Here is a 22,837-nt window from a genome sequence, read left to right as displayed (position 1 = left end):
ATATCACCGGGCGGTTTAGAATTAATGTTCTTTGCCTACTGTGTTTATATATATATATATATATATATATATATATATATATTTATATATACTTGCCAGTTATTATGCTATGACTTTATTCAAATTCCTTCACTGATGAAGAGCTAGTGTTGCCCGAAAGCTCATATATATATTATTGTTTTAGGCGGATTCAGTCTGACAACGAAATTCAAGTGCTCTGTGAAAATGCATTTGCATTGGATACAAATTTTACTGTTGAAGTGTAAGTAAGATTCGTGAATTATTCATTTTTTTACTGTAATTTTATTTAAGAAACAATATTTTTGAAGGCCCTTTTAATTTTGACAATCGCGAAAATTCAAACTACATTAAACATCCAAGAACATCGATAGATTGTACAGTGCAGACTCCAACACTTTATTACCATAAAACTAAAAATAATAACACCGAAAATACCAAATAATTGCACACGCCAATGTTAAAACGATGCACTCGTCAACATTACAAAACGTTTCAAACGTTGTAAAAATAGGGCAATGGACATCTAAACAGATGTTTTATAGGCTTATATAGGTGTATGGAACCTTAAACATTTGTATTAGTCGATGTTTCAATGAGTGTGGAGGGGTGCGTGGGTGTGGGTGTTTAGGGGTGTGTGCGAACTATTTGTTAATGTAAATAACAATTATATCTTATATATTTTTAATAGGTTAGTTCAATACAATCCTAACCTGAAAAAAATATCTACTGGGACTTTCAAAAACATAAAAACCGGAAGCATGTAGGTATATTTCTATATTATGTATCCGCATAATTATTATATTTTTGTACTGTCAACATGGAAAAAAAAACTCTCAGCAGAGAGATACAATTTTTTAGAATATTTATTGAGAAGATTTTCATCTTCAAAGGCCCAAAGGCCCACTGCAAGTCAACCATTAAAAAGCAATGATATTAGTACATTTTATATTGATCTAACCAACGAAAAACATCTGAAATCTATAATTGTGATCATAAATTTAGTTTCCAAATGTTCTTAAAAAATGTTATAGTATTCATTCTAACATCTTAAGCCAATTAATGAATTGAAAGAAATGTGAAATCAAACAGCAATGGATGTCATTCAGCTTGTTAAAATGCAGTAAACGCAAACATCAATTATACAAAATAGATATCCAATCTCGAAGCTCCAACGTTAAGCGTTAATACAATCAATATAAAAATAATTATTTTTAACAAGCTTTGTCGAACTACCAAAAAAGAAATGTTATACATCTAAACTTGAACAACCTAATAACAATTGAAAGCACATATGTCTTCCGATATAAATTCAGTCATAAACCCTGGAAGGAAAAACACTAAAAATCCACACTGTATTATTTGATGACGTATACCGATAAACGAGAATATTCGAATTGTTCAATAAATTTTTTTTCTAATGATATGAACATTTCTAAATCAATTTATTCCTGTTCTGAAGATGCTTTATTTATTTCTCCATCTCCAAATTCGTTCTTTTTAAATCAATTATTTTAAATGCAGATTTTAAGAAGGGTAGTGGCCATGATTCCGTTACACCACATTTATCAACCAATCAAATAAACATTTATTTCCTTCATTTTCAAATTAACAATAATATATTATAAATTCTGAGATTTTCTTTTTGAGATTTATAATAAATGATAATGTATAAAAAGGTGATTAAATTATATAAAAATTGAAAGAGGTAAAAAATCCTAAGTATGAATCAATTTGAAAAGAATATAATCAAACTGAAAACTTATATATTGGAAAGCCATGTATATTGTATAAATATAAATATATATATATAAATATATATAAATCCAAAGGCAAATTACTGAAAAAAATGACAATGCTGTGGGTATCAGTGGCTGGATCTCAATGGAGATACAAAAAAAAAGAAGCGAAAAGCTAAATCAAAACGATAAAGTAAACAGCCAGAAAAGTTAGCAGAGCTTTCGGGCAACACTAGCCCTTCATCAGTGCAAGTGAGGGAATTTGGATAAAGTCATAGCATATGAGTTGGCAAGTGCTGCCTGGGTGGACAGGAATAAAAGAAATATAACAATAGAAACAGCGTGTTGAATAGTGGGTTGAGACTGAATAAGAGTAGAAAACAAAGAAGGTAGCTTGGTAGAGATATAAACAATTTTGGAATGGAACTAAAAAAAGCTAAAATGGTGGTTAATATTGAAACTTAAATTTTGGTAGTCAATGGAATAATTTTACCGATCTGGGAGTATGTTCCTAATGTTAAGTCCAAAAGGTTTTGTGGTTTTAAGTAGTAATTCCCAGTGGTTTTCTTTGTCTTTGCGAGTTTTGTCGCTCCATTTGACATCGTGGTCTATTGCAATAACTCTGAAATTTGCAATCGAGTGACCAGCTGAATTAAAATGTTCGGCTACAGGTTGATCAAGCTTTAATGTTTTGATAGCTGATCTATGTTGTGTCATTCTCATACGGAGAGTGTTTTTTGCTTCTCCGACGTACTGTTTGCCACAAATATTACAGTATATGAGATATATGACGTTTTTGGTTAGACAATTAATTGATTGTCTTATCCGAAAAATGCGGCCAGTTTGGTTACTCTGAAATTTTTCAGTAGAATCAACCAATGAACAAGTTTTGCAAGATTTGCCGCAAAGGTGACTGCCCAAATTTTGGCTGTCATGAGAGTTAATTCCACTCTTAAATTTGGATCTGACTAATATATCACGAAGGTTGGGAGGTCTACGAAATGCAATAATGGGTGGTTCCGGAAAAACAGTCCTGAGACGTTCTGTGGACTGTAGAATGGGCATATGTTTCTCAATAATAGCCCGTAATGGAGGCAACCTAGGGTGGTAGGTTGTGACCAATGGCACTCTGGTCGATTTGTTTGGCTGACGTGGTTTGTACGTCAGTGTTTGACATCGAGGAATATCTTTTGCTTTCTTTATAGCAGTTTCGATGTATTCCTTCTTGTAATTTCTGTTCCGGAGATGTCCGGTTAGTTCTTCGGTACGATTCTGAAAATCTAAATCTGAAGAACAGATACGTCTGATACGTAATGCTTGACTGTACGGTATGTTTTTAGTACAGTGTCGGGGGTGACAACTGCTAGGGAGCAGGTACATATTTTTATCCGTGGGTTTACGGAATAGGTCGGTTTTGAGTGTACCATTTTCTATGGTCACTATAGTGTCCAAAAAATCAACGCTGCTAGTGGATTTAGTAGCTGTAAATTTGATAGTTGGGTGGGCTGCATTATTATTGAGAAGAAAAGATTCCAAATTATCTTCACCATGGGTCCAGATCATGAAGATGTCGTCAATGTATCTAAACCAAACAAGTGGTTTATTTGGTTGGAGGGACAGAAAATTTGCCTCAAATTGTCCCATAAATAAATTTGCAAAAGATGGCGCCATTTTTGTGCCCATCGATGTGCCATGAATTTGAAGGTAATGGTCATTTCCAAAAATAAAATTGTTGTTGGTTAAAATCAACATGACCAGTTCTCGTAAATGAGCTTTAGTAGGCGTTTTGCCTGGAATTTGTATGTAATTTAAAATACATGCGTCGGCTCCTTCTTCGTGAGGGATATTAGTATACAATGATGAAACATCTAATGTAGCCAGAACAGAATTATTAGGTAAATTTTGAATTTGGTTAATTTTGCGGATAAAGTCCGTGGAGTCCTGAATGTATGAAGAGAGATCAGTCACATATGGTCTAAGTAAATCATCCACATATTCAGAAATTTTCTCTGTAGCAGTGCCATTGCCCGAAATAATGGGTCTACCAGGATTGCCTGCTTTGTGGATTTTAGGTAGGAACTGGATTGACCTGTGCCAAATGAGGTCCAATCTTAGGATCGTTGGAGTGTTTTTCCGGTGGTGGGATCCGTTGTAAGTTTACGGTAATGAAGAGGATTGTTTAGCTGTCTTAAGGACTCCTCTTCATAAAATTTGATGTCCATGGCAACAGTGGCAGAACCTTTATCAGCGGGTTTAATGGTAATATCATTACGCTGACGCAATTTGGCAATGGCCTGCCTCTCTTGTTTTGAGAGATTGTCACGTTTATCTGGACTCGGGACGTAGTTTTGTACATCCTCCTCAATAGCCTGAATAAATGTTTCCAAAGCTGGACAACGATTGTTAGGTGGATTCCAGGAACTTTTTAGTTTAAATTTGTTAGCGTTGCCTTCGGTTTGCGTGGTGCTGCTGTCTAAATCAGCAAAATGTTCACGTAATCGTAATCTTCTGGAGAAAGACTCCATATCCAAAGATAGTTGTTGTGCGCCGACCTGCCTTGGTTTTGGGCAGAATTTAAGTCCTCGGGAAAGAAGTTTTTTCTCTCCTTCGGAAAGTCGGCAATTAATTTCAACAACTGAATCAGAGGTGTTGCTCCGATTCTGGTTATAAGTCCGAACAAACCTTCTGCAGGGTTTCCTAGAAGCCCTGAAATCATCCGAAGGTAGAGTCATTTGTGTAGAAATGACCAAGTCTGCAGGTAGACCAAATTTGTGATGTCCCCTTCGGGCCATTGCCGTTGATTGCTTACGGCAATCATTGGCGATAATCCTGAGTTTGTTTTGAAACTCGGATGCAGGAAGTTCTCTTTTCAACTTCTTAGTTCTAGAGTGAATTTCAACGTCAAACTCAGTGAGGATATATATATATATATATATATATATATATATATATATATGTGTGTGTGTATATATATAATTCGTGGTAAATTTAACGCAGATCATGAAAGCGAAAGTGCTTGATACAAAATGTAGAGCCAAATATAAATAAATGATAAAGACGCAAGTAAATTACCATTGTTACCATTCAGAGTCAAGCACCTGAAGATTGAGTTCATACTCATGAAACAGCCTGTAGTGCAATAAAATGTTCAGTTGGTAATTTACTAGCGTCTTTATCATTTATATATATATATATATATACAGATCACATGGCATTTACCTGCTTGGACCCATCGATATATATCGTCGCTAGATCTATTGGCATTTGCCTGCTTGCGTCAACAGTGTAACGAGATAGGGATTTCCTATGTTAATGCACTGTTCGTATATAGCAGGAAAATGCCATAATTTCTCACAAAACCATAGATAGTGTTTTGCTATATCTTTTCTTTTAGGTAACTAATTTTGATCGGATTTTCACATAAATATAGATAAAATGTTCCTTTTGATCATATCACTCACCCAGCCTTCGTTAACCACCACTTTTTAAGAAATCGGATTCTGAACTTGGCCTTCTTATCGGGTAATGTTTTTCATCGACCGTATTTGACGACAAATGATGTTTTTCGTTTTATTATCGCCATTTTTTTTTAAACAATGGAAATTAAATTTTCTTTTTTGTATACGATAAAATAACATATACAGAAGAAGTCTGAGAAGTTTCATGAACGTACGATTATTATAAATGGTCAAATTTAATTTTTTTTCTTTGGTATTTTTTTGGCCAAAAAATATGGCATTTACCTGCTTGGAAATAGCACATTTGGCAATGGTCGCCGAAATACTTAACTTTAAATTTCAATTTTTTGCCAGTAGGTCTATATATGTGTGTAGTTTATAATGGTGAAGTTTTGATACGTTTTGATATTTTTTCTTTGAGATATAAGCAAATCAACCTTTGGTAGATGGCAGAAACCTGCTTAAGTCCAAATATAGCATACCTCGTAACTTTGGCTATAATTTGTTAAATCAGCTGAAACTCACGGAATGTTGTCATTTTATTATTTTGATTATATGGTATTAATATCAGAATTGTTAGTTTTTTTTAAAAATATTTATGATAAGTTTAAATTTTCCATATTTAAGGCGCTAGCTCTACTTTTCTTGATATTTTGTTGTTGAGGGCGGGGTTTTTTTGTTACCTCGACAAAAAGAGTTTTTTACGGTTAAAAAACATCGCTTAATTACACTTTTTTACAATAAAACAAATAATTTATTTGTTAAAAAATAATTAGAATAATATTTTACTGATCTTCATACATTAATTACACAGTAAACATGTTTAAATGTTAAGTTAGGGCTAGGCTTAGCCTGACCCAAAATCGAGACAAATTAAAAAACTCAACGAAAGTTATCTCCGAGTTTTTAAAAGAATACTTACTTGTTTACTTTACTTGTTTACTTGTTTCCCGTACACTTTCGTCTACGGGATCGAGGCGAAGCACTCAGTGCTTAAAAGCCCCTCTTAGCAATAAAATCATATTCAATATAGGGTGAAAACTTCAGCGGGTGGTTAGACCATGCGACGTTAAGTTTATTTCGTAATAAACCTTATCAAAATTAATCTAAAGTAAGTGTTAAGACATTAGTTGTTGTTTTCTTTATGGATATTTGTTCTTAAGGTTTAATATTAGGCTGATAGGCCTTATAAACTAGGCCTAGTAGGCCAGGCCCTAAATAAAGGCTAGGCCTACCTAGCCTAGGTCCTAGGCTAGGCTAGACCTTAGTTATGCCTAAAATGTTAGTACACAAGGAGAGTAGTTTATTCCCAAGCCGGTCTAGGTTAGGCCTACCTGTACTTTTTCAATTGTTTGTAAATAAGGCCTAGAGGCCTACTCTACCTAGGCCTATAAACATTAAACAATTAGGCTTCTGCTTTTGAGGCCTAGGCCTACCCCCTACTAGGCTAGGCCTACTAGGCCTAGGCTAGTTTGTTCTTGGACATTTTATGCTTATCAAACTAGACCTATGCCCACAATCATAATTCTTACATAGTGTTATTTATAAAGCAAATAATTTATTATTATATTACTGTAGTGTTTTTGGTTAATATTATTATTTTAGACATTCAGGCTGGTTGAGTGTATTCTTCATGTTTTTTATTTATCCAGTATACTACTAGGCCTAGTATTAGTAATATCTCTCTAAACTTCATTTCTTGTCTTTCAGATAAATTGATGCCTCTTCAGAAACAATACCAGAATTTAGTATGGTAATTTTAAATTTATTGTATTGAGAATATTTACTTTTATTAAATACGATTACTGAATTTTTTTTTACTATTAAAAAACAAACAGAATCATCATACTACAAAATATAAACCAAATGAACTTTAATCTATATCATAGCAATTTCATAATTTAACAAGTTTTTTTTCTAGTTTTATTTTTATGTAGTTTATCCAGCAATTTCTTTAGTAACACTGTTTTTCATCAATGGAAACAAGTTATGTGTGCATGCAGTGAACAAGGAGTGAATACTGGTAACTGGATATGTTTTTATTGGTGCATTTGTCACTACTAACTATACTAATAATATACAAAATTGATATCCATTATATCAAAATATGTTTCATTCTTTCCCAACATTAGAAAAATACATTACATCACCGCTAACACAATGTTCTATTTATTATTTCAAATGCTACTTCTTCTAAAACATGTCACCTTATTCGACTTAATTGTTTCTCTATAACATAAATTAATTTTATTTCATCATCCATGTTTAATGAAAACAATGTTAAATCACACTATTGAATATCATCTAAGTTTAGTTGTGTTTATAATGCATAACATTTTCTTTCTTAGAATAGAACAGTGACAAGTGTAGTTATAATTGAAGGGAAATGTAAAACCATGAGGAATACCAATTAGGAAGCAACAGTAACAATGCTCTGTTCTTTTAATTAAAAAGGTAAATCATTTACTTATTATAATTGACTTTATGCCCATAGCAATTGTTAAAATCATGGATTAATATATTTCTATATGTAAGCCTATCCTTGATCATGAACTCAAGAACAGCAGACACGCTAACTGAAAAGTATAGGTATTAGTAAACAATGATTAATGTAATCAGTTGAGAACACAACATTCAAGTAGTTGTACTTTTATCTGTGTTACATCTTCTCTCTATCTCTCTTTTATTATATCTCTGTTAGCTCTAACTGCATATTTTGTCTTATTAGTGTGTGAAGAAGGATAATTGATATGATTTTAGAAGAGAAAGATACCAAATAACAAGATGAGGGAAGATAAAATGAAGGGGAAACAAGAGAAGATGGTTAAATATAAGACTAATATTATAGCAATTACTGTATAGTTTAATTATTATAAAATGAACATTAACCCATTTATTAACCCATCTATAAGATTAATATTAAATAACAGAGCACTCAAGGCAATGCCACAATATATAATATAACCTACCCATTTTTTTTCAAAAGAGTAACGGATGTCTTACAGTTAAAATAAAATGAGAAAGATTTGTTATGAGGAAATCTGGGGCAATTTTTGTGGAATTATTATAAACCCAAAACTGGATTTGATTATTGAATATCAATTGATTTTGTTGTTGTTTTTTTTTATATACTTTCAGTTTCTGCTGTGGTTTCAATCAACCGCCACTTCACAAAATTCTTCAGGTAATTAATTAACTTTATGATTTTTTAAATTTAATGTTTTTTGCTTTACTAATATGTTACTTTTATTTAAACTACTAATAAACCACCATATAACTGATGCACATAATAGATGTAGTTAGTTTAATGATAGTAGGTGTAGTTGATAATAGTCATTCTTTAGTTGATTTAAACAGAATGAATGAATGTAGCTGATCAATCATAAAAAAATAGTTGATTATTTAGTTATTGTTTAGTAGGTGTAGTTGAAAATTACTAACTGTTTAGTTGATTTCAACTTATTAAATGTAGTTTAATCAGTAATTGTTTAGTTGATTTGATGCTAGTAGGTGTAGTTCAAAATAAATGTAGTTTATTATTCAGTAAAATAGTTATTTAAACACAACATATTTTTGATAATTCAGTAATTGTTTAGTTGACTTGATTTATAGTATTTGTAGTTAATAGTTAGGATTGTTTAGTTGATTTAAACACAACAAATGTAGTTAAATGTAGTTTAATCAGTAATTGTTTAGTTGATTTAATCACAACAAATATAGTTGATCAATTAGTAAGTATCTACTTGATTCTATGAAAGTAGATGTAGTTGATAATTAGTAAATGTTTAGTTGATTTAAACACAACAATTGTAAATTAATCAGTAAATGTTTAGTTGATTTAAACACAATAAATGAGTTGATTATTTAGTTATTGTTTAATTGATTTGATGATAATAAGTGTAGTTGAGAATTAGTCATTGTTTAGTTGATTTAAACTTATTAACTGTAGTTTATTAGTTAATAACTGTTTACTTGTTTAGATGATAGTAGGTGTAGCTGATCAACTTATCAACACAATACATGTGGATGACTTAAACATAAATGTTGTTGATTTATCAGGAATTGCTTAGTTGATTTAAAAAATAGTAGGTGTAGTTGAGAATTGTTAAGTGTTTAGTTTATTTAAACACAATAGATGTAGTTTATTATTTAGTTATTGTTTAGTTGATTTGATGATAGAAAATGTAGTTAATTTATCAGTCATTCTTTAGTTGATTTAATCACAATAAATGTAGTTTATTATTCAGTAAATATTTAGTTATTTAAACACAATAGATGTAGTTGATTGATTAATTGGTAATTGTTTAGTTGATTTGATGATAGAAAGTGTAGTTAAGAATTATTAGGTATTTAGTATATTTCGACACTATTAATGTAGTTGATTATTTAGTTATTGTTTAGTTGATTTGATGACAGTAAGTGTAGTTAATTTATCAGTCATTGATTAGTTGATTTAATCACAAGAAATGTAGTTTATTATTCAGTAAATATTTAGTTATTTAAACATATAGATAATTTAGTAATTGTTTACTTGGTTTGGTAATAGTAGGTGTAGTTAATAGTTAAGATTGTTTAGTTGATTTAAACACAACAAATTTAGTTTAATCAGTAATTGTTTAGTTGATTTTATGATAGTAAGTGTAGTTGATGAATGTTAAATGTTTAGTTAATTTAAACACAACAAATGTAGTAATCAGTAATTGTTTAGTTGATATAAACACAATACATTTAGTTGATTAGTCAGGGACTGTTTAGTTTATTTAATGATAGTAGGTGTAATTTATTATTAGTATTTGTTTAGATGATTTAATCATAATAAATGTAGTTTAATAATTAGTAAGTGTTTACTTGTCTACATGATAGTAGGTGTAACTTAGCAGGTGTTGATTTAATCACAAGACATGTAGTAGTTGATTATTTAGTTATTGTTTAGTTGCTTTAAACATAATAAATGTAGTTTAATCAATAATTGTTTAGTTGACAATTATTAATGTAATTATTTGAGAACACTACTTGTATCTGTGTTACATTTTATCTCTTATTACTCAGTTTATATCTGTGTTAGCTCTAACTACATGTTTTGTCTTCTTAGAACGTGAAGAAGATAATTGATAATATGATTTTAGAAGAGGAAGATACCAAATAACAAGATGAGGGAAGATAAAATGAAGGGGAAACAAGAGAAGATGGTTCAATATAAGACTAGTATTATATTATAGCAATTACTGTAATAGTTTAATTATTATAAAATGAACATTAACCCATTTTTAAAGTCTATCATATTATTATTAAATAATAGAGCACCCAAGTCAATGCCACAATGTATAATTTAACCTAACTTTTTTTTCAAAAGAGTAACAGATGTCTTACAGTTAAAATAAAATGAGAAATAGTAATTGTTATGGAAAAATCTGGGGCAATTGTTGTGGAATTATTGTAAACCCAAAACTGGATTTGATTATTGAATAATAATTGATTTTTGTTTTTTTTTTCTTTTATATACTTTCAGTTTCTGCTGTGGTTTCAATCATCCTCCACATAATTCTTCAGGTAATTGATTAACTATATGATTTTTTGAGTGTTATGTTTTTTAATTTACTAACATGTTACTTTTATTTAAACTAATAATAAACCACCATATAACTGATGTACACAATAAATGTAGTTAGTTTAATGATAGTAGGTGTAGTTGATGTTAGTCATTCTTTAGTTAGTTTAATGATAGTAGGTGTAGTTGATAGTTAGGATAGTTTAGTTGATTTAAACACAATACATTTAGTTAATTTTTATGATAGTAGGTGTAGTTGATAATTAGTCATTCTTTAGTTGAATTAAACACAATGAATGTAGTTGATCAATCAGTAATTATTTACTTGATTTCATGAGAGTAGATGTAGTTGATAATTACTAATTTTTTAGATGATTAAAAAACACAATAAATGTAGTTGGTTTATTAGGAATTGTTTAGTTGATTCAATGATAGTATATGTAGTTTATAATCAGTAATTGTTTAGCAGATTTTAAACACAATTAATGTAGTTGATTATTTAGTTAAACAATTAAAAACATCAATTTAGTTTAGTTTAGTTGATTGTACTGTAGGACAAATTTAAACACAGCAATGCAGTTTAGTTGGTTGTGGAACAAAAGTGAACAGAGTTTAGTTTGGTTAATTGTTGTAGGACAAATGTAGACACAACAATGTAGTTTAGTTTATTTGGTTGTAGGACAAATGCAGACACAGCAGTTCAGTTTAGTTAATTACCTTAGGAACAAATAAACACAAGAATGCAGTTTAGTTTAGTTAGTTGTAGGACATAATATATTGATAAATAATATATTGACACAACATTAAACTAGGGGTAACAAATGTAGGGGTACAGTTATTATAGAACACAATTGAGAGTACATATTTTAGACAAATCTGAAAGTATAATAGGTTGAGAAATCATCTATTGAACAACTCAACAATACAGGACATTCAAGTAGTTAGACATGTGTAGGGGTACAGTTGTTATAGAACACAATTAAGATTACATATTTTAGACAAATCTAACTGAATAAATTGTTGGGAAATCATCTATTGAACAACTCAACAATACAGGACATTCAAGTAGTTAGACATGTGTAGGAGTACAGTTATTATAGAACACAATTAGGAGTACATATTTTAGACAAATCTAACAGAATAAATTGTTGAGAAATTATCTATTAAACAACCGTATAATACAGGACATTCAAGTATTTAGACATGTGTAGGGGTACAGTTATTATAGAGCACAATTAAGAGTACATATTTTAGATAAATTTAACAGTATAATTGGTTGAGAAATCATCTATTGAACAACCCAATAATACAGGACATTCAAGTAGGTAGACATGTGTATGGGTACAGTTATTATAGAACACAAATTAAGAGTACATATTGTAGACAAATCTAACAGAATAAATTGTTGAGAAATCATCTATTGAACAACCCAATAATACAGGACATTCAAGTAGTTAGACATGTGTAGGGGTACAGTTATTATAGGACACAATTAGGAGTAAATATTTTAGACAAATCTGAAAGTATAATTGGTTGAGAAATCATCTATTGAACAACCCAATAATACAGGACATTCAAGTAGTTAGACATGTGTAGGGGTACAGTTATTATAGAACACAAATTAAGAGTACATATTGTAGACAAATCTAACAGAATAAATTGTTGAGAAATCATCTATTGAACAACCCAATAATACAGGATATTCAAGTAGTTAGACATGTGTAGGGGTACAGTTATTATAGAACACAATTAGGAGTACATATTTTAGACAAATCTAACAGAATAAATTGTTGAGAAATCATCTATTGAACAACCCAATAATACAGGACATTCAAGCAGTTAGACATGTGTAGGGGTACAGTTATTATAGAACACAATTAGGAGTACATATTTTAGACAAATCTGAAAGTATAATTGGTTGAGAAATCATCTATTAAACAACCCAATAATACAGGACATTCAAGTAGTTAGACATGTGTAGGGGTACAGTTATTATAGAACACAATTGGTTGAGAAATTATCTATAGAACAACCCAATAATACAGGACATTCAAGTATTTAGACATGTGTAGGGGTACAGTTATTGTAGAACAAAATTAAGAGTACATATTTTAGACTTATCTAAAAGTATAATTGGTTGAGAAATCATCTAGTAGATGATAGTAGGCATAGCTTATCAACTTATCAACACAATAAATATGGTAGATACATCAGTAATTTTGTAGTTGATTTAAAAATAGTAGGTGTAGTTGATAATTAATTAATGTTTAGTACAATAGATGTAGTTGATTAATTAGTAATTGTTTAGTTGATTTGATGATAGTGAGTGTAGTTGAGCATTATTAAGTGTTTAGTTTATTTAAACACAATAGATGCAGTTCATTATTCAGTTATTGTTTAGTTGATTTGATGATAGTAAGTGTAGTTAATTTATCAGTATTTGTTTAGTTCATTTAATCACAATAAATGTAGTTTATTATTCAGTAAATATTTAGTTATTTAAACACTACATATAGTTTGATAATTCAGTAATTGTTTAGTTGATTTGATGATAGTAGGTGTTGTTAATAGTTAGGATTGTTTAGTTGATTGAAACACAACAAATGTAGTTGGTATATCAGGAAATGTTTATTCAGTTGATTTAATGATAGTAGATGTAGTTGATAATCAGTAATTATTTAGTGGATTTAAACACAATTAATGTAGTTTATTATGTAGTTATTATATAGTTTATTTAATGATAGTAAGTGTAGTTAATTTATCAGTCATTGTTTTGATGATATTAGGTGTAGTTAATAGTTAGGATTGTTTAGTTGATTTAAACACAACACATGAAGTTTAATTGTTAATTGTTTAGTTGATTTAATCACAATAAATATTGTTTATTATTCAGTAAATATTAATTATTTAAACACAACATATAATTGATAATTCAGTAATTGTTTAGTTGATATGTTGATAGTATGTGTAGTTAATAGTTAGAATTGTTTAGTTGAGTTAAACACAACAAATGTAGTTTAATCAGTAGTTGTTTAGTTGATTTAATCAGAATAAATGTAATTTAATCAGTAATTATTTAGTTGATTTACACACAATAAATGTAGTTGATCAATTAGTAAGTATTTACTTAATTCTATGAAAGTAGATGTAGTTGATAATTAAACACAACAATGTAGTTTGATTTATTGGTTGTAGGACAATAAACAGAGGAATACAGTTCAGTTTAGGTAATTGTTGTAGGACAAAATTAAACACAACAATGTAGTTTGATCTATTAGTTGTAGGACAAATATAAACAGAGGAATGCAGTTCAGTTTAGTAGTTAATTTATGCCAAAATTAAACAGAGGAATTAAAGTTTAGTTTAGTTGATTGTGGGACAAATGTAGACAGCAATACAGTTCAGTTTAGTTGGTTGATTTATACCAAAATTAAACAGAGGAATGCAGTGCAGTTTGGTTAGTTGATTTATGCCAAAATTAAACAGAGGAATTAAAGTTTAGTTTAGTTGATTGTGAGACAAATGTAGACAGCAATACAGTTCAGTTTAGTTGGTTGATTTATACCAAAATTAAACAGAGGAATGCAGTTTAGTTTAGTTTAGTTGGTTGCTTTAGGACAAAATTAAACACAACAAAGTAGTTTGACCTATTGGTTGTAAGTAAGACAAATATAAATAGATGAATGCAATTCAGTTTAGGTAATTGTTGTAGGAAAAAATTAAACACAACAATGTAGTTTGATCTATTGGTTGTAGGACAAATATAAATAGATGAATGCAGTTCAGTTTAGTTAATTGTTGTAGGACAAAATTAAACAACAATGTAGTTTGATCTATTAGTTGTAGGACAAATATAAACAGATGAATGCAGTTCAGTTTAGGTAATTGTTGTAGGACAAAATTAAACACAACAATGTAGTTTGATCTGTTGTTGTAGGACAAATATAAACAGATGAATGCAGTTCAGTTTAGTTGGTTGCTTTAGGATAAAATTAAACACAACAATGTAGTTTGATCTATTGGTTGTAGGACAAATATAAACAGAGGAAAGAAGTTCAGTTTAGTTGGTTGCTTTAGGATAAAATTAAACACAAACAAGTAGTTTGATCTATTGTTGTAGGACAAATATGAACAGAGGAATGCAGTTCAGTTTAGTGGGTTGCTTTAGGATAAAATTAAACACAATGTAGTTTGATTTATTGGTTGTAGGACAAATATAAACAGAGGAATGCAGTTTAGTTTAGTTGGTTTAAATATAAACATCATAAATGTAGTTGATTATTCAATAATTGTTTACTTTATAATAGATATAGTTGATAATTGGTCATTGTTTATTTAAACCTAATACATTTAGTTTATTAAGCAGTAGTTGTTTAGTTGATTTGGTGATAGTAGATATAGTTGATAAGTATTATTGTTTAATTGATTTGATGATAGGTGTAGTTGATAATTATTAATTGTTTAGTAGATTTAAACACAATAGACTTAATTGATTAAACAGCAATAGGTTAGTTTATTTGATATTTAATAATGTAGTTGATAATTAGTCATTGTTTAGTTGATTTAAACACAATAAATGTAGTTTAATATTCAGGAATTATTCACTTGATTTTATGATAGTAGATATGGTTGATAATTAGTCAGTGTTTAGTTTATTTAAACACAATAAACATAGTTTAATATTCAGGAATTATTCACTTGATTTTATGATAGTAGATATGGTTGATAATTAGTCAGTGTTTAGTTTATTTAAACACAATAAATGTAGTTTAATATTCAGGAATTATTCACTTGATTTTATGATAGTAGATATGGTTGATAATTAGTCAGTGTTTAGTTTATTTAAACACAATAAACATAGTTTAATATTCAGGAATTATTCACTTGATTTTATGATAGTAGATATGGTTGATAATTAGTCAGTGTTTAGTTTATTTAAACACAATAAATGTAGTTTAATATTCAGGAATTATTCACTTGATTTTATGATAGTAGATATGGTTGATAATTAGTAACTGTTTAGTTGATTTAAACTTTTTAAATGTAGTTTATTAGTTAATAAGTGTTTACTTGTTTAGATAGTAGATGTAGCTGATCATCTTATCAACACAATAAATGTAGTTGATAATTATAAATTTTTCATTTGATTTAAACACAATAAATTTAGTCGATTAATCAGTAATTGTTAAATTGATTTGATGATAGAAAGTGTAGTTGATAATTATTAATTGTGATAATTGGTTGATAATTAGTCAGTGTTGTTTTAGGGCAAAATTAAACAGAGGAGTGCAGTTTAGTTAGTTGATTTATGCCAAAATTAAACAGAGGAATAATAGTTTAGTTTAGGTGATTGTAGGACAAATGTAGACACAGCAATACAGTTTAGTTGGTTGATTTATACCAAAATTAAACAGAGGAATTAAAGTTTAGTTTAGTTGATTGTGAGACAAATGTAGACAGCAATACAGTTCAGTTTAGTTGGTTGCTTTAGGACAAAATTAAACACAACAATGTAGTTGTATCTATTAGTTGTAGGACAAATATAAACAGATGAATGCAGTTCAGTTTAGTTGGTTGCTTTAGGATAAAATTAAACACAACAATGTAGTTTGATCTATTGGTTGTAGGACAAATATAAACAGAGGAATGCAGTTCAGTTTAGTTGGTTGCTTTAGGATAAAATTAAACACAACAATGTAGTTTGATTTATTGGTTGTAGGACAAATATAAACAGAGGAATGCAGTTTAGTTTAGTTTAGTTGGTTTAAATATAAACATAATAAATGTAGTTGATTATTCAATAATTGTTTACTTTATAATAGATATAGTTGATAATTGGTCATTGTTTATTTAAACCTAATACATTTAGTTTATTAAGCAGTAGTTGTTTAGTTGATTTGGTGATAGTAGATATAGTTGATAAGTATTATTGTTTAATTGATTTGATGATAGGTGTAGTTGATAATTATTAATTGTTTAGTAGATTTAAACACAATAGACTTAGTTGATTAAACAGCAATAGGTTAGTTTATTTGATATTTAATAATGTAGTTGATAATTAGTCATTGTTTAGTTGATTTAAACACAATAAATGTAGTTTAATATTCAGGAATTATTCACTTGATTTTATAATAGTAGATATGGTTGATAATTAGTCATTGTTTAGTTGATTTAAACACAATAAATGTAGTTTAATATTCAGGAATTATTCACTTGATTTTATGATAGTAGATAATTAGTCAGTGTTTAGTTTATTTAAACACAATAAATGTAGTTTAATATTCAGGAATTATTCACTTGATTTTATGATAGTAGATATAGTTGATAATTGGTCATTGTTTATTTAAACCTAATACATTTAGTTTATTAAGCAGTAGTTGTTTAGTTGATTTGGTGATAGTAGATATAGTTGATAAGTATTATTGTTTAATTGATTTGATGATAGGTGTAGTTGATAATTATTAATTGTTTAGTAGATTTAAACACAATAGACTTAATTGATTAAACAGCAATAGGTTAGTTTATTTGATATTTAATAATGTAGTTGATAATTAGTCATTGTTTAGTTGATTTAAACACAATAAATGTAGTTTAATATTCAGGAATTATTCACTTGATTTTATGATAGTAGATATGGTTGATAATTAGTCAGTGTTTAGTTTATTTAAACACAATAAACATAGTTTAATATTCAGGAATTATTCACTTGATTTTATGATAGTAGATATGGTTGATAATTAGTCAGTGTTTAGTTTATTTAAACACAATAAATGTAGTTTAATATTCAGGAATTATTCACTTGATTTTATGATAGTAGATATGGTTGATAATTAGTCAGTGTTTAGTTTATTTAAACACAATAAACATAGTTTAATATTCAGGAATTATTCACTTGATTTTATGATAGTAGATATGGTTGATAATTAGTCAGTGTTTAGTTTATTTAAACACAATAAATGTAGTTTAATATTCAGGAATTATTCACTTGATTTTATGATAGTAGATATGGTTGATAATTAGTAACTGTTTAGTTGATTTAAACTTTTTAAATGTAGTTTATTAGTTAATAAGTGTTTACTTGTTTAGATAGTAGATGTAGCTGATCATCTTATCAACACAATAAATGTAGTTGATAATTATCAATTTTTCATTTGATTTAAACACAATAAATTTAGTCGATTAATCAGTAATTGTTAAATTGATTTGATGATAGAAAGTGTAGTTGATAATTATTAATTGTGATAATTGGTTGATAATTAGTCAGTGTTGTTTTAGGGCAAAATTAAACAGAGGAGTGCAGTTTAGTTAGTTGATTTATGCCAAAATTAAACAGAGGAATAATAGTTTAGTTTAGGTGATTGTAGGACAAATGTAGACACAGCAATACAGTTTAGTTGGTTGATTTATACCAAAATTAAACAGAGGAATTAAAGTTTAGTTTAGTTGATTGTGAGACAAATGTAGACAGCAATACAGTTCAGTTTAGTTGGTTGCTTTAGGACAAAATTAAACACAACAATGTAGTTGTATCTATTAGTTGTAGGACAAATATAAACAGATGAATGCAGTTCAGTTTAGTTGGTTGCTTTAGGATAAAATTAAACACAACAATGTAGTTTGATCTATTGGTTGTAGGACAAATATAAACAGAGGAATGCAGTTCAGTTTAGTTGGTTGCTTTAGGATAAAATTAAACACAACAATGTAGTTTGATTTATTGGTTGTAGGACAAATATAAACAGAGGAATGCAGTTTAGTTTAGTTTAGTTGGTTTAAATATAAACATAATAAATGTAGTTGATTATTCAATAATTGTTTACTTTATAATAGATATAGTTGATAATTGGTCATTGTTTATTTAAACCTAATACATTTAGTTTATTAAGCAGTAGTTGTTTAGTTGATTTGGTGATAGTAGATATAGTTGATAAGTATTATTGTTTAATTGATTTGATGATAGGTGTAGTTGATAATTATTAATTGTTTAGTAGATTTAAACACAATAGACTTAGTTGATTAAACAGCAATAGGTTAGTTTATTTGATATTTAATAATGTAGTTGATAATTAGTCATTGTTTAGTTGATTTAAACACAATAAATGTAGTTTAATATTCAGGAATTATTCACTTGATTTTATAATAGTAGATATGGTTGATAATTAGTCATTGTTTAGTTGATTTAAACACAATAAATGTAGTTTAATATTCAGGAATTATTCACTTGATTTTATGATAGTAGATAATTAGTCAGTGTTTAGTTTATTTAAACACAATAAATGTAGTTTAATATTCAGGAATTATTCACTTGATTTTATGATAGTAGATATGGTTGATAATTAGTCAGTGTTTAGTTTATTTAAACACAATAAATGTAGTTTAATATTCAGGAATTATTCACTTGATTTTATGATAGTAGATATGGTTGATAATTAGTAACTGTTTAGTTGATTTAAACTTTTTAAATGTAGTTTATTAGTTAATAAGTGTTTACTTGTTTAGATAGTAGATGTAGCTGATCATCTTATCAACACAATAAATGTAGTTGATAATTATCAATTTTTCATTTGATTTAAACACAATAAATTTAGTCGATTAATCAGTAATTGTTAAATTGATTTGATGATAGAAAGAGTAGTTGATAATTATTAATTGTGATAATTGGTTGATAATTAGTCAGTGTTGTTTTAGGGCAAAATTAAACAGAGGAGTGCAGTTTAGTTAGTTGATTTATGCCAAAATTAAACAGAGGAATAATAGTTTAGTTTAGGTGATTGTAGGACAAATGTAGACACAGCAATACAGTTTAGTTGGTTGATTTATACCAAAATTAAACAGAGGAATTAAAGTTTAGTTTAGTTGATTGTGAGACAAATGTAGACAACAATACAGTTCAGTTTAGTTGGTTGCTTTAGGACAAAATTAAACACAACAATGTAGTTTGATCTATTGGTTGTAGGACAAATATAAACAGATGAATACAGTTCAGTTTAGTTGGTTGCTTTAGGATAAAATTAAACACAACAATGTAGTTTGATCTATTGGTTGTAGGACAAATATAAACAGAGGAATGCAGTTCAGTTTAGTTGGTTGCTTTAGGATAAAATTAAACACAACAATGTAGTTTGATTTATTGGTTGTAGGACAAATATAAACAGAGGAATGCAGTTTAGTTTAGTTGGTTTAAATATAAACATAATAAATGTAGTTGATTATTCAATAATTGTTTACTTTATAATAGATATAGTTGATAATTGGTCATTGTTTATTTAAACCTAATACATTTAGTTTATTAAGCAGTAGTTGTTTAGTTGATTTGGTGATAGTAGATATAGTTGATAAGTATTATTGTTTAATTGATTTGATGATAGGTGTAGTTGATAATTATTAATTGTTTAGTAGATTTAAACACAATAGACTTAGTTGATTAAACAGCAATAGGTTAGTTTATTTGATATTTAATAATGTAGTTGATAATTAGTAATTTCAGTTGATTTAATCATAATAAATGTAGTTTAATAATCAGTAGTTGTTTAGTTAATTTGATGATAATTAGTAGGTGTAGCTGATAAATAGATAATTGGTAATTGTTTAGTAGATTTGAACATAATAAACATAGTTTATTAAACATCAATAGTTTAGTTTATTTGAGTGTAGTTGATAATTAGTAATTGTTTAGTTGGTTTAAACACAACATAGGTAGTTGATGTATCAGGGATTACTTATTTGATTTGAAATGTTTAGTTGATTTAAACACAATAAATGTAGTTGATCAACCTGTAATGTTTACTTGCTTTGATGATAGTAGATGCAGATGATTAATTAGTTATTGTTTAGTTTAATAGTAAGTTTAGTTGATAATTAATAATTTTTTTTCAATGTACATATATGAGATAACATTTAATTTGCTGAGAACACATTCATATTATTACTGTTTAATTTTAGTTGTATGTTGTATGGGAGCAGTGACCAAGATAATCAGAAACTGAATGGGAAAGAAGATGAAGAAAAAGAAATACCAAACACCAAGAAAGAACGGAAATAGGCCTACATAATTATATATATGTTGGTATGATACTTTTAATTATCTCAATTAAAACCAACCACCCATATTCATGAAATAAAGTGCAAAACAAATTCTAAGCAATTGATTAAACCAAATATAAAAATCCTTACAATTAGAATATAGTGAAAACTATGTAGGCCAATCAGAAACTAACTTGACTGGAAACAGAAATGTAGAAATTGACAGTTAGTTATTTTAGTCTTTTAAAATGTTTATTTTTATTTTCTACCCACAGTTAGTTGATGTTTGGTCTTTGCAGCATTTGCATAGAATGAGTCAAATGCAGAAAAACAGCATTACAACAGCACCACAATCCATATTTGTACAGTTTCGAGGCTCACTTGTTCTGGTAGTAGATTGAGTCTTGCGAGACATGGGCCACATACATATAGAGGACATATAAGAAAGAGCACCTGGATTGGTGGAACTTACACAATGTAACACTTAGTGGAAAGCATGTAGTTGAACAGAGTCATATCTTTACGAAGTACTATAATGAGAACATTACTCATTAAATTGGAAGTTTACTATTGTATTATTTTGTAAAATGAACATTTATGTTTTCTTAATGCTTGCAACAAACTAAAGTTTTTTTTGAGTAGTTGTTTGTGATATTTTAGATTTTTTTAATTCAATTACGGTATATTGCTATTTGTGATTAATCAAGAAGAATTATTGAAGAAATAAAGTTTTAAAAAATATATTGAATTAACATCTCTAATTATTTGTAGGCCTACACCTGATCATATCCAATTTCTAAATGAAATAAAAACAAAACTGTTGATTTATCAAAGGATGTATATATAGCTACAGATAAGAAGATTGAAATTTATTGGTTGCATGTTAAAGCGGATGGTTGAGCGTGGAGATTGACTTTATCACATGGGTGGAGTTGTTCTTGTCTATCAGCTGCATGGTAAACGTCATCATGATTACGTTTTACCTACAATTCTTCAAAATAATAAATAATAGTACAAGGCAAAAGTGGCAATGACTCCTAAACTAATAATACCATACAACAGACTCTTTTAAACACAAGAATAAATCTAAATTTGCTTCAAAATGCTTATTTTGTTTTTAATTACAAATTCAAGTTGATATAACAATTACTGCCTGGATTATTGAAAATACAGCAAAAAATGACTTCAGCCTACTTTGATTGCTTTTTAATTACCAATTCAGAGTTTTTACCAACAAAAATTAATGTTCATGCAATAATATATTACATTAATTTACTATTTTAATTTATTCCAGACCCACCAATGTACAAGATTGCCATAAAAATACTCTCTCCAATTTGAGTACAGATTTAGGCATAGGCCTATATATTTAAAATGACATTAAATGCTGAAATATTACAATTTAAAAAATTTATGTCAGAAAACATTTGAACTAGATCATTGTAAGACCTATACATGAGAATACTTAATTTTAAACAAATGATTTATTCAACATTTGCACACAGGAACACAACCATAATTCATAACAAAATTAATCCAATTTTTAAAATAATTTCATTTAGTGTGTAGTAGCCTAGTTCTTGGCAGAAATTGAATTTTGTACTTATGAATCCATTTATTTTTGGATATATTAAAATAATATAAATAAGTATTCAGTAGTAGCCTACACAATTTTTAATATACAGTATACATATAAGCCTAGCCTATATAATTTAACATTACATTATTTATTTTAAATAATGTCGCTAATAACAGGCCTATGTGTGTATGCATAGGGTACTTTGTTTGGCATTTCATAAATTCTCAGCAACTTGGTCAGGCAGTATAAATATATTGAATTCCTGTAAATAAAAACAAGGAAAAATAATTAAGCATGCATTACTACATAGGCAAGCTAGTTAGCCAGCCTAGGCCTAGGCTTAGGACAGGCACCCTAAATTAAGGCCTGTGCTAGGTAGGCGCCTAACCTAGCTTCCCAGACCTGGTCCTTGTAGGCTAGCCTAGGCCTATTCTATATACCATCTTCGCTATGATAGGCCTAACCTAAAACG

At 28.5% G+C, this 22,837-nt stretch overlaps 1 protein-coding gene and 1 long non-coding RNA gene across 6 annotated transcripts in view; both read left to right on the top strand.

The window, feature by feature from the left end:
• LOC144839816 (uncharacterized) overlaps positions 1-22,837 on the top strand; it is a 46,030-nt gene that overhangs the window by 5,576 nt on the left and 17,617 nt on the right. For all 3 annotated transcript variants that reach the window (XM_078695329.1, XM_078695328.1, XM_078695327.1), the window contains 2 exons: positions 185-262; positions 710-781. In XM_078695329.1, the coding sequence (XP_078551455.1) occupies positions 185-262; positions 710-781 (150 nt within the window). The remainder of the gene's footprint in view (positions 1-184; positions 263-709; positions 782-22,837) is intronic.
• On the top strand, positions 6,740-21,455 carry LOC144840479 (uncharacterized). 3 transcript variants are annotated; one of them, XR_013611922.1, is made up of 9 exons: positions 6,740-6,968; positions 7,137-7,238; positions 7,564-7,669; positions 7,944-8,038; positions 8,354-8,399; positions 10,308-10,420; positions 10,725-10,765; positions 20,706-20,829; positions 21,062-21,455. It is a non-coding gene; the product is annotated as an uncharacterized LOC144840479 (long non-coding RNA). The 3 variants fall into 3 exon arrangements; XR_013611923.1 differs by having other exon boundaries at positions 10,308-10,442; XR_013611924.1 differs by having other exon boundaries at positions 6,930-6,963.

Source organism: Antedon bifida, chromosome 4, assembly GCF_963402885.1.
Source record: "Antedon bifida chromosome 4, ecAntBifi1.1, whole genome shotgun sequence".
In the NCBI taxonomy this organism is placed as follows: domain Eukaryota; kingdom Metazoa; phylum Echinodermata; class Crinoidea; order Comatulida; family Antedonidae; genus Antedon; species Antedon bifida.
This window is presented reverse-complemented; position numbering and strand designations above follow the sequence as displayed.